This window comes from Podarcis vaucheri, assembly GCF_965113315.1.
Source record: "Podarcis vaucheri genome assembly, chromosome: Z".
Classification (NCBI taxonomy): Eukaryota; Metazoa; Chordata; class Lepidosauria; order Squamata; family Lacertidae; genus Podarcis; species Podarcis vaucheri.
Window position 1 is genome coordinate 1,047,840 of NC_138758.1, and position 12,009 is coordinate 1,059,848.

The 12,009-nt window shown below is 45.8% G+C and overlaps 1 protein-coding gene across 1 annotated transcript in view; it reads left to right on the plus strand.

The window, feature by feature from the left end:
• Nucleotides 1-12,009, plus strand: part of SLC9A6 (solute carrier family 9 member A6) — a gene marked incomplete at its 5' end in the record, with an annotated part of 42,906 nt that overhangs the window by 1,930 nt on the left and 28,967 nt on the right. Inside the window, 4 exons of the mRNA XM_082207525.1 lie at nucleotides 2,607-2,806; nucleotides 3,863-3,940; nucleotides 7,121-7,197; nucleotides 8,815-8,927. Coding sequence (XP_082063651.1) covers nucleotides 2,607-2,806; nucleotides 3,863-3,940; nucleotides 7,121-7,197; nucleotides 8,815-8,927 — 468 coding nt within the window. The remainder of the gene's footprint in view (nucleotides 1-2,606; nucleotides 2,807-3,862; nucleotides 3,941-7,120; nucleotides 7,198-8,814; nucleotides 8,928-12,009) is intronic.

Consider the following 12,009-nt stretch of genomic DNA (forward strand, 5'->3'; position numbering starts at 1 on the left):
GAAAGGTGCCGGGGTTGAGACAACAGAGCTTCTTTTTCTGCCTTGCACTCCCTTTCACACAAAAATAAACAAGGTTCTGCCTTGTTTCCAAGATGTATCCAGGATCAGCATCCTAGGTTTCTCTTATGTCCAGTTCTTAAGTCTCACCATGGACATATTTCTGTGGATAACTCTTTCTTACATAAACTTTAAATGGTTATGTTTGTAATATCTTCCTAAAGTCTGCCTATAATGCATGGCTAAGCACCCATTGAGAACCACATTGACCCTTAGCCAGCTGTTTGGGGAACACACACAAGGGGTGGGGGGTGGTTGCCCCTCCTTACCCAGAGGACCCAGAGACACCCCTCCAGCTGACCCACATAGCTCATCTCCCCCTCTCTCATCAAATGATCAGTCTGAGATGAAGAAGGGGACGGTTGGCAGTACTGCCAGGGTGCTGAGATGCATCTCTTTTTTTCAAACAAACAATTTTTACATCACCGCTGCCAAAATTGATTTGTTCTTAGACAGCCAGAAAAATTTGCATAGATGGTCAAACCAGACTTCCAGACCAGGGACTAACCACCAGTAACTTATATCCTTTGTTGTGTATCTTTTATATTCGTTTTATATGTTTTTATATTTCTGTAAAACTGTATTGCGTCGTTTTTGAGAAAGATGGCTAAAGAGATTGAACAAATAATATCGTACTTAGATGTATTGGTTGCTTTCCCCTCTTGTCGGTTACCAGATCTGTTCATAAGCAGCTTCTCTTTCTGAGAAGTGAAGCAAGTGCTGTTTCTCAAGTCCTGTTCCATTCTCTCTCATATAGGCAAGGACTTTACCCATCTGCTCGGGGTACAGAGTACAGTGCTACCTTGATTCTCAAACTTAATCCGTTCCAGAAGTCTGTTCCAAAACCAAAGCTTTCTAAAAGCAAGATGCACTTTCCCATCTGTTCCAGACTTTTAAATGGATTAATCTGTTCCAGACTTTTAAAAACAACCCTAAAACAGCAATTGAACATGAATTTTACTATCTAACGAGACCATGGATCCATAAAATGAAAGCAATAAATGATGCACTGCAGTGACACTGTCAATCAATCAGTAGCTGAACTGGGTACCACACAGTAACAAAAACAAAAAAGAGCCATGAAAATGCAAATGAATAGCAAAAGCAGACAGACCTCAGTGTAACACTCAAAACAGAAGTGTGGCACTCAAAACAGATCATGTTTGGCTTCTGAAAAAAGTTCGCAAACCAGGACACTTCCTTCTGAGTTTGCAGTGTTTGGGTTCCAAGTTGTTTGAGTATCAAGGCATTTGAGAACCTAGGTACCACTGTAAAGCAAAGAGATAGGTGACAGTGTCATGGAAATTTCCTTGGCTGAGCTTTTAAGCCTCTGAGTTCCAAACCATCAATTCAGATTGCCGGGGGGGGGGGGGGCTTTCCAGAAGATCAGCACTATCAAATGGAATTCTGCTTTGTAGGGAACATTAACACCTGAGAAGCAGTGAAGAGGCTGATCTCCTGGAAGGAGGTGCCAGACCTGTGCAATGAAATGTTATAGGAAGAGCCGCCTAGTTCAGTATTTTCTATGCCTGCTGCTGGGCAGCATGGGTTCAGGCAGGGATGTGGAGATGCTGGGGATTGAACCAAGGACCTTTTGCATGCAATGTGTACGCTTCTGAGCTATGGCCCTTCCTTCCTTCTTCCTTCCTTCCTGGGAGGCAGGCAGGCTAAGTGCAGCCTTCTTTTAGCAAGCTGGCCCAGCCCAGCCAATGCCTTAGGATGCTTCTTGTAGCACCAACCCCAGAAACGCTGCCCCTTCTCTGTCAGGGGACTCTAGCCACTTCCTTGCTCCCAGGCTACTCTGCTGTTGCTCAGCCTTCCTCTCTCCTCTCCCCTCTTGCTCCCTTTAGTCAATCTGTTATGCAAGATGGTTCCTAATAGCATCATGAGCATGTGTCATATGAGCATGGAGGGTTTGTCCATGTGTTTCTCTCGCTATTCTTATGAGTCCTTATAGTGATTAAGTGCCTTGGAACTACAGACAGTCCAAGTTCCTTGTAGTCTGTACTTGCACATTTTTAAAAATGTGTTTACTTTGTGCATACATCACAGTTTCACTTGTGCACTTTACAAATGTGGCAAACAAAGCGGTTCTTTGAGTGTTACATCCTGAGATCTTGTAGCCCCAAGCCTTAAAATCTCTTGGCTGTGGCTGCAGTTCTTCTCATTCAGCGCTCCCTTTCACCTTATTTATTTACAGTATTTATATACTGCCCACTAACAGGAATTCTCCCAGTAGCTTGCAGGTTAAAAACGAAGACGCTAAACTATAAAAATAGAACATGAAACACAAAATCTAAAACGGCCTTTGTGAGCCTAGCACCCTCCTGATCAAAACTTCTCCCATCAGTCCAAAACAATACTCACCAGCCCTGGCCAGCATGATCTTGCTTTCTGGGGCTGATGGCAGCGGTCATCCAAAATATCTGAAGGGTGCCTGGCTGGTGCGGTTTGATCGAAAACAAAATGCAACCACAGCAGCAGAGTAAAACCATTGGCAGAAGACAACCGTGCAGACACTGAAAGAGCACTGAATTTACTATTCACAGGTGTCCTGGTGGGTGTCGTCCTTCGCTATGGCATCCACATTCCCAGTGATATCAACAACGTGACTTTAAGCTGTCCAGTGCAGACCAGCCCTGCAACTCTGTTGGTAAACCTCAGTGGGAAGTTCTACGAGTATACCCTGAAAGGGGAAATCAGTTCCCACGAACCTAATAACGTACAGGATAATGAGATGCTCAGAAAGGTAAGCTGGCTTTCTCCCTTCTCTTCTTTGCCCCTCCACCCTAGAAAGGGTTTCTCAGTTCCACCTCTGGCTTTCCAAACCAGTCTGGTTGGGCTGGGCTGGCCAGGGCCACTGGGCCCTGAAGCAACCAAACAAGAAACCTGGTTTGGTAGGCTTTCTCATGTATCTCCTCCTCCTCCTCCTCTTCTTCCTCCTCCTCCTCCACCATCATCCCACTGGTCCTTCTGTCTTCTGTTATGGAAACCTGTTCATGTGCCCTGAATTCCTTTCCCATCCTTGTCTGCCCACCCTCATGCACTCCAAGGTAATTAGCTAATAGCACTATCTATTTCATCTAGGGACGCGGGTGGCGCTGTGGGCTAAAGCCTCAGCGCCTAGGGCTTGCCGATCGAAAGGTCGGCGGTTCGAATCCCCGCGGCGGGGTGCGCTCCCGCTGCTCGGTCCCAGCGCCTGCCCACCTAGCAGTTCGAAAGCACCCCCGGGTGCAAGTAGATAAATAGGTACCGCTTACCAGCGGGAAGGTAAACGGCGTTCCGTGTGCGGCTCTGGCTCGCCAGAGCAGCGATGTCACGCTGGCCACGTGACCCGGAAGTGTCCCCGGACAGCGCTGGCCCCCGGCCAATAAATGTGAGATGGGCGCACAAACCCCACAGTCTGTCAAGACTGGCCCGTTCGGGCAGGGGTACCTTTACCTTTACCTTTATTTCATCTTAAATTCCTTAGGTAGAGCCTCCAGAATGGAAGTTTCCTGTGTGTAGCCTTCTCCTTTTTCTCTCCCTGTACACACAAATCACATTTCTGTATTACCTAAAACTTTCCAGTTCCAGGTATGGTGAAGGGTGTTCCTGTTTAGAGTAATGGGAGCTTTTTCTTGTGAAATTATCCATTGTTCCCAGGTTGTAAAAGCAAAACATTTGGCTCCCTGAAGCGGTTGTGTTTGCTAACGTTTTTATTCTTGATTTAAAGTGAACTTAATTAAGCTTTATATACAGTCTTATGTAAAACTTTCCTTACCTGGATTTTTATTCATTCTTTTTTTAAAAAAAACTTCTACAGGTGACATTCGATCCAGAGGTATTCTTCAACATCTTGCTCCCTCCAATTATATTTTATGCAGGATACAGCTTGAAAAGGGTATGTCCTTCCTCGTTTAAACCGATGCTTTAATATGTTGAAAGAAATTATGGTGCTTTTACACCTTTGTCAGATGTGAATTCTGCTCTATCCTGTAGGCTCAGGTAATGATGCTGTCCATCTCAGCATTAATGTGTTAAAGGTGAAGGGACCCCTGACCATTAGGTCCAGTTGTGGCCGACTCTGGGGTTGCGGCGCTCATCTCGCTTTACTGGCCGAGGGAGCTGGCATACAGCTTCTGGGTCATGTGGCTCTGGCAAAACCAGAGCAGCGCACGGAAACGCCGTTTACCTTCCCACCGGAGCGGTGCCTATTTATCTACTTGCACTTTGACGTGCTTTCGAACTGCTAGGTTGGCAGGAGCAGGGGCCGAGCAACGGGAGGACACAAAGCTTCTTTTTAAAAATCTGTAGAGCTATTATAACTGTTTGCAGGCCTAGCCCACTTATTGAGCAAAACAAGCAAATTAGCACACCTCCTGCCCCCACCTGCTGCCTCTCCCCCTTGCCTTACTTTTAATGTCTTGGCCCCTCCCCCTCCTTGGCCCTTCCTCAGAGTAAGGTGTTGCAGGAGAACTGGCCCAGGAGGATGCAGCCTGTGCTGCCATCACTTTTCTGGAATGGCAGAAATGTTGCCACATGTCCGGAATTTGGAAGTCTATACAGTATTTTAGAAGTCTATATTTTTGCAATTTCCCCCCAAAATAGCTCAAAAACTTATCAGTTATCTTTGAGATTTTGCTAAAAAGCTCAACCACTTTGTTCAAAACCAAAAAAAGCTCAACAATCAACAATCTTTGTGTCCAGATTTTGACTTTTTGAAATATGGCAACCTATTTAACTTTCAAAGTTATTTTAAACTTTTAAGTGATGCTTCAGAAGAATTTTAAAAGTGAAGGGGAGAAGGAAAGGAGCATCAACACAACACCCTGTCTTCTTATGCCACCCATGCCAACTTGTGCAACCTGTCCTGTGACAGAAAACAGGCTTTCTTGCACATCCAGGTATTGTTTGTAATGAATGGGACCTGCAGCAAAATGGAACGTTCTTTTTCCAGTCAACCAGCCATGCCGTCCTCCACAACACACTCTTCATTCCCCCCTCACACCCCATTTTCAACTCCCCCTCCCCGTGTACCACCTTGTTAGCACTTCATGGCCAATGAGTGCACACAGTTACTGAGTGGGTTTTTTCTCCTTGTCTTTCTTCTCCTTATATTTTTAAACTTCTGGCAACCACAGGGTTCCTGTGAGTCTGCGCATGATTGATGCTGCTTTAGCTAGATGAGCCATGGTACTTATGTGGGATAATTTCTGCTGCAAGGAGCTTTTGTATTTGTATAGGCTTCCTGTGCTGTTTAGAATGTGTTACGTTGTGGGCAGTGAACCTCCATCTGAATCATAACTCCTCCGCCCCAATCAGGGCCTTGCTGGCTGGGGTTGATGGATCCTGAAATCCAGCAATGTTGGGGGGGGGCACAGGTTCCCCTCCTCAGGGGCAGGTTTTCTGTTGTTTATATGGGTGATAATCATTCCAACTTGGTTGATGTGGGAGTCCAGTGGAGCAATCTTGTGCATCTTTTGAACTCTGTTTTAAGCAATCGTCCAGACAGCTATTGAACTCAGACCAATATTTTGGAATCTTTGGAAGCTTCCAAATTCTGAATTCATTGCAAGGCTCTTTCGTCAACAACAATCTCTGGAGAAGCTGCTCTTAATGAAACATTTTAGAAAAAGCAGAGGTTGGGCATACTTTCACTCTGAAATGCTTGGCTGAAAGTTCCAGCTTCCTTAGGAGTCCGCCCCCCCCCCCCCGCCGCCCCCAAATCAGATGATAAACTGTAGTCATGTGAAACCTTTAAGATTATATAAATGAATAACTGTTTGATCATTAGTTGTGGTTGTTTGTTCTGTGTAGTAATACTTACATTATAGACATGTGCACACAGTTGGCATCTGGATTTATTGTGGATTTATTGTGGCAGGAATTGGCCCGGGTGAGCCTTGTGCCCTCTCCCTTCTGCTGCTCTCTTCTGGCATTGGCCACGGCAAAGAATTCAGAAGCTTTTGCATCTTCCTGACCCTGTAGCTGGAGATGCTGGGTGCTCTCCCACTGAGCTATGAACCTTTCTTCTGTCAGTGAAAATCACTGCCGTTGTCTCAGAACGGAAGGCTTGCTTTGGGCCCCAGCCTTCTGTTCCTGGTGGTGGCAGCAGGGTGCCTCTGCGATGCTCTCGGGCAGAGCCTGGAGGCAGTGGCTTTCCCTTGCTTGCTCTCAGCTATGCAGAGGGTTTTGCCACTGGAGGCTCAGCTGTTATAAGCTATTAGCTTTCAATATACCCATCCTCCACCAAGCTTTCTAACCCTTGTTAAAAAACCATCTAAACTAATGGCCTCCAACACATCTTTGGTAATGAGTTGCATAAATTAGTTATGCATGGTGTGAATAAGTGTTTTATTTATTTCTCCCTCTGTTTCTGGACTTCATGCCAGTTTGATTGGGTGGCCTCAACTTCCAGTATTCTGAGAGAAGGAGGGGAAATTCCCCTAGTGGGTGCCTGTTTCACTTCCAACAGCAACATAAACAACCCACACTAGGCCTGTGTGTCGAGGAAAATGATTTCCATCTGAACATTATCAAAGGCTATCCTTTGTAATCCAAGGCTTCACATATGTCCCCTTCTACCCTGATTCTCAGTGTGGTAGTGACTGTCGTAGGAGTATAATTTACTTGAAGGAGCCACGGGGATTATGACTTTTCTAGACAGGATGAATCCCTCGTCTTTGTAAAATCACCTGCTTCTGACCAAGCAGTGTGCAAGCCTATAAGCCTGTGGAGTCCACCCCCAGTCTTCTCTCCTCGCCAGTACTCGTTTATTCTTTGCCCTAAGCACTGTATTGGGGGAAAGTCAGAAGCAACGGTAGTGCCTCTAAACTATAACCAAGTAGGTTGTAAAAATAAAGATTACAGCCGGACTCTGTAAGAGCTGGGGACCCACTACATCTCCCAAGCATGTGCCACCCTCTTTATTTTATTTTATCTGCTTGGGGGTACATGGCCTGAGCTAATGGAGAGATTGCGCATTTTGGAACAAGTAATCAAGAATCCACTTGAACAAGTATTTGACCATCGGCTCTGAAGCTGTTTAATTTAATGGAAGACTCTCTTGCTTGCCTCTTAGCGGCATTTCTTTCGAAACCTGGGATCCATCTTGGCATACGCTTTCCTCGGAACGGCCATTTCCTGCTTTGTGATAGGGTGAGTGTTTGCTCTGTTCCTCTAGACTTCTTGAAAATGGAAGGAGAATGGATCATGATGGGTGTAGGAATTCTGAAGGGTGTGTATGGTCCCCTTTGAGCAGCTGTTTAGTATACACCAGATGTAGAAAGCATTCTTATTTCTCTTTTGTTTTTTTTGTTATTAAGCTTAGGAATCTGAAGGTGCTAAATGTTCAGTTTAAAATCAGTGTTGTTATTGTACTTGAGGAGATTATCACATTAATAATTTATTAATTATTATTAATTAATTGGGGGTCCAATTAGTGCCATTGCCTTCCGTTAAGAGTTTGGGTGTAATCCTTGACGCCTCCCTTTCCAAGGAGGCGCAGGTTACAGCAACAGCCAAGGCGGCATTTTTCCACCTTTGCCGCATCAAGCAGTTGGTTCCTTACCTTTCCCGCCCCAACCTGGCCACAGTGATCCATGCAACGGTCACCTCCAGGCTTGACTACTGTAATTCGCTCTACGCGGGGCTGCCCTTGAAGCTGTCCCAGAAACTCCAGTGGGTGCAGAATGCTGCAGCGAGGCTCCTCACGGGGTCTCTGCCATGGGAGCAGATTCACCCAGTGCTTTTCCAGCTGCACTGGCTCCCGGTGGAGTACAGGGTCAGATTTAAGGTGCTGCTTTTGACCTTTAAAGCCCTTCACGGCCTAGGACCCTCGTACCTACGGGACCGCCTCTCCCGGTATGCCCCACGGAGAGCCTCAAGGTCCATAAATAACAACACCCTAGAGGTCCCAGGCCCTAAGGAAGTCAGATTAGCCTCAACCAGAGCCAGGGCCTTCTCAACTCTGGCCCCGGCTGGTGGAACGCTCTGCCTCATGAGACCAGGGCCCTGCGGGATCTGATTTCTTTCCGCAGGGCCTGTAAGACAGAACTATTCCGCCTGGCCTTTGGGCTCAGAATCAGTTTCATTCCCTCCCTCTCTTTCTTTTTTCTTTTCCTTCTCCTCCTGCGATGAGGCTACATTTTAATATTTTAATGTTCCATTATTTTAATGTTGTATTTTATTTTTGTTTTTAAGTTGTAATCATTCATCTTGTTTTTATTATTGCTTGTAAGCTGCTCTGAGCCCGGCCTTGGCTGGGGAGGGCGGGGTATAAATAAAAAAATATTATTATTATTATTATTATTATTATTATTATTAATTTATCCTGCCCTGGACCAGCATTTAACAAAATGCTGTGTTAGTGCATTTTGTAATGTTATAAGCTATGAGACTTTGCTACTCAGTTATCTATTTTTACATGGGCTGTGGTATTTTTTGTATTGTGACTTTACTGTTGTTTTCATTAATCATAGTCTAGTAATGAATTGCAATTGTTGGGAATAATTTTCTGTACAATTACAGTTTGCTGATTTTGAGAGTTGATTTTATCATGCAATATCAGAAGCAAAATATTGAATATTACCTTACTTTATTTAAGTTTATTTTACTAGTCATATTTTTTGGTTACGACTTATTTGTATTGGACCGGATTGATGTATGATGTGTGGCCTTTATACTGCCTTGTCTATAGCAATGTTGGAAGGCAGTATACAAATTAAATGAGAAATGAGAAAATGTTACCTGTCCATGTTCCTGTTGAATCACCAGGTCCATCATGTATGGCTGTGTTTCTCTGATGAAGGTGATGGGACAGCTTGGAGGAGATTTCTACTTTACTGACTGCCTCTTGTTCGGTGCCATTGCCTCTGCTACTGACCCAGGTGTGTTGCAGACTTGGGCCAGATGTTCCACGGAAGATATTCCTTGGATCCCAGCTCACTTTTTGTTCTTGGGTTTTTCTGTCTGCTACAAGAGTGGAGATACCGTATTTTTCGCACCATAGGGCGCACCGGACCATAGGGCGCACCCAGTTTTTAGGGGGGGAATTCCAGAAAAAAAATATTCCCCCCCCCCCCGCAGCCCCAAAGAGCAGCGTACAGGCTGCACACAACCTCTCCCTGCCGGAGGGGTTGCGTGCAGCTATGGATCAAGCCAAGGCAGCGAGCGGGATGGATCCCGCTCGCTGTTTTGGCTTCCCCTAGCCCCGTGCAGTCTCTCCCTCCCGGGAGAGGCTGCGTGGGGCTAAAGAATCCATAGCCCCGTGCAGCCTCTCCCTGCCGGAGGGGCTGCGCGCAGCTATGGAGGAAGCCAAGGCAGCGAACAGGATGGATCCCGCTCGCTGTTTTGGCTTCCCCTTTAGCCCCGTGCAGCCTCTCCTTGGCGGAGGGGCTGCACAGGGCTTTCCTGGCTTTACTGGGAGGTGGGGGGATTCCCTCACCTCTCCCAAAAGCCCGCAGAAGCCGTGCAAACCCTTTAAAGGGATCGCGGCTTCTCCTGGCTTTTGTGAGAGGTGAGGAAATTCCCCCACCTCCCGCAAAACCGGCAGAAGCCGCGCGCCTTTTAAAAGGGCTGCACGGCTTCTCCTGGGAGGCGGGGGGATTCCCCCACCTCCCGCAAAACTGGCAGAAGCCGCGCGCCTTTTAAAAGGGCTGCACGGCTTCTCCTGGGAGGCGGGGGGATTCCCCCACCTCCCGCAAAACTGGCAGAAGCCGCGCACCTTTTAAAAGGGCTGCACGGCTTCTCCTGGGAGGCGGGGGGATTCCCCCACCTCCCGCAAAACTGGCAGAAGCCGCACACCTTTTAAAAGGGCTGCACGGCTTCTCCTGGGAGGCGGGGGGATTCCCCCACCTCCCGCAAAACTGGCAGAAGCCGCGCACCTTTTAAAAGGGCTGCACGGCTTCTCCTGGGAGGCGGGGGGATTCCCCCACCTCCCGCAAAACTGGCAGAAGCCGCGCACCTTTTAAAAGGGCTGCACGGCTTCTCCTGGGAGGCGGGGGGATTCCCCCACCTCCCGCAAAACTGGCAGAAGCCGCGCGCCTTTTAAAAGGGCTGCACGGCTTCTCCTGGCTTTCCTGGGAGGCGGGAGAAGGGACTGATGCCGCCAGTCAGTCCCTTCTCCCGCCTGTTGAAAAGCCCGCAAGAGCGCACGGAGCTTGTGTGCGGCTCTTGGGGGCTTTTCCCGCCTGCCTCCCCCCTGCATTCGTTCCATAGGACGCACACACATTTTCCCTTGCTTTTTAGGAGGGAAAAAGTGCGTCCTATGGTGCGAAAAATACGGTAGTTTTGGGTTTTTTTTAAACATAATCACAACTAACAATATAAACACAAAATAAATTCTCGATTACCCCCTCCCCCCAACTTCCCCCAACTTCCCTTCCTGGTTTCTTACACATTCATTTCTCCTGCTTATTATTTATTTTGTTCTTAACGTTTTAACCTCATTTTTATATTTTTGCTTTTTGTTTTGCTAATTGTAAGTGTTTAATCAAACACTGCAAGTGAATTCATTTCCTTACATTGTTTCTGTAGATAAAAGGTTCCCAGTCTTTTAAAAAGTCTCTATTGTCCTTATCTTTCAATCTTTCAGTTAACTTCACCATTTCAGCATACACCATCAGTTTTTCTTGCCATTGTTCTTTCGCAGGTATTTCATCATTTTCCCATCTTTCGGCTAGCAAAATCCTAGTCGCTGTTGTAGCAGACATGAATAAATTCTTCTTATTTTTTGGCAGATCTTTGCCTGAAATGCGTAATAAAAATGCTTCTGGCCTCCCAACTAAAGTTAACTTAAACATTTTTTTATTTCATTATAAATCATTTCCCAGTAATTTTAAATTATTTTACAATTCCACCATATATGAAAAAACATACCTTCCTTTCCTTTACGTTTCCAGCACTTATTGGAGCCTGTTATATACATTTTTGCCATTTTCACAGGTGTAATATACCATCAACACATCATTTTCATATAATTCTCTTTTAACAATATACAGTACAGTCAGTACATTTTAAATTGGCTTTCCATAATTTTTCCCAATCTTCCATTTGTATATTGTCTCCTATATCTTGTGCCCATTTAATCACTACAGATTTGACCTCTTTATCTTTAGTCCCCCATTCTAACAATAAACTCTACATTTTCTTTAAGAGTTTATTATTATCATCTGCAATTTCTCTTTGAAATCTAGATATGGTGTATCCAAACCCTTTCTTATTATCTAAGAGTGGAGATAGTTTTTTAAAGTTGAGAGTGGGCAGGCATAAGAACACAAGAAAAGCACAGCTGGTCAGACACAATGGCAGCCCATGTACTGCAGCACATGCCTCTTTCTCGCAGTGGCTGGCCAGATGTTTCCTCTAGCAAGCCCCCCAGGGCATCATGGCCGTAGTCCCCTCCTGTGTGTGTTTTCATGGCAACTGGCAGTTCCAGTTGTGTTCTGCTCCTAGAGGCAGAACATCCATAAATTTGTCTAATCTCCTTTTAAAGTTCCTGGCCACCAGCACATAATGTGGCAACAAATTCTATTGTCAAACATTTTGAAAGGAGTATTTGCTTTTTTGTCTTGCCTTGAATAGCCCACCATTCCACTTCATTGGATGACCTTGGATTCTAGCCCTATAGGAAAGAAAAAATTACCCACTTTTCCCACACAGAATTGCAGTCCTTTATCATGTCTAAGTGAGAAAGGTCCATTTTCCTCATAGGGAAAATGGCTGCCATCTCCTGATCATTTTAGTTGCCCTTCTCAGAAACTTTTCCAGCTCTGCCTTCTCCTTCACCAGAACCGCACACAGTGTTCCGCAACGTAGATTTGTATAATGGTGTTACAATAACAGAGCTCCTATTTGCAGAACCTTTCCTGATGATCTGCATTGTCATGAGGAAGGGAATTTCTGTGGTCTCCCATGCTTTTCCTGTTACCAACGTTAAAAAGGGGGAACCAAGGAAACCAGAATTTTCTG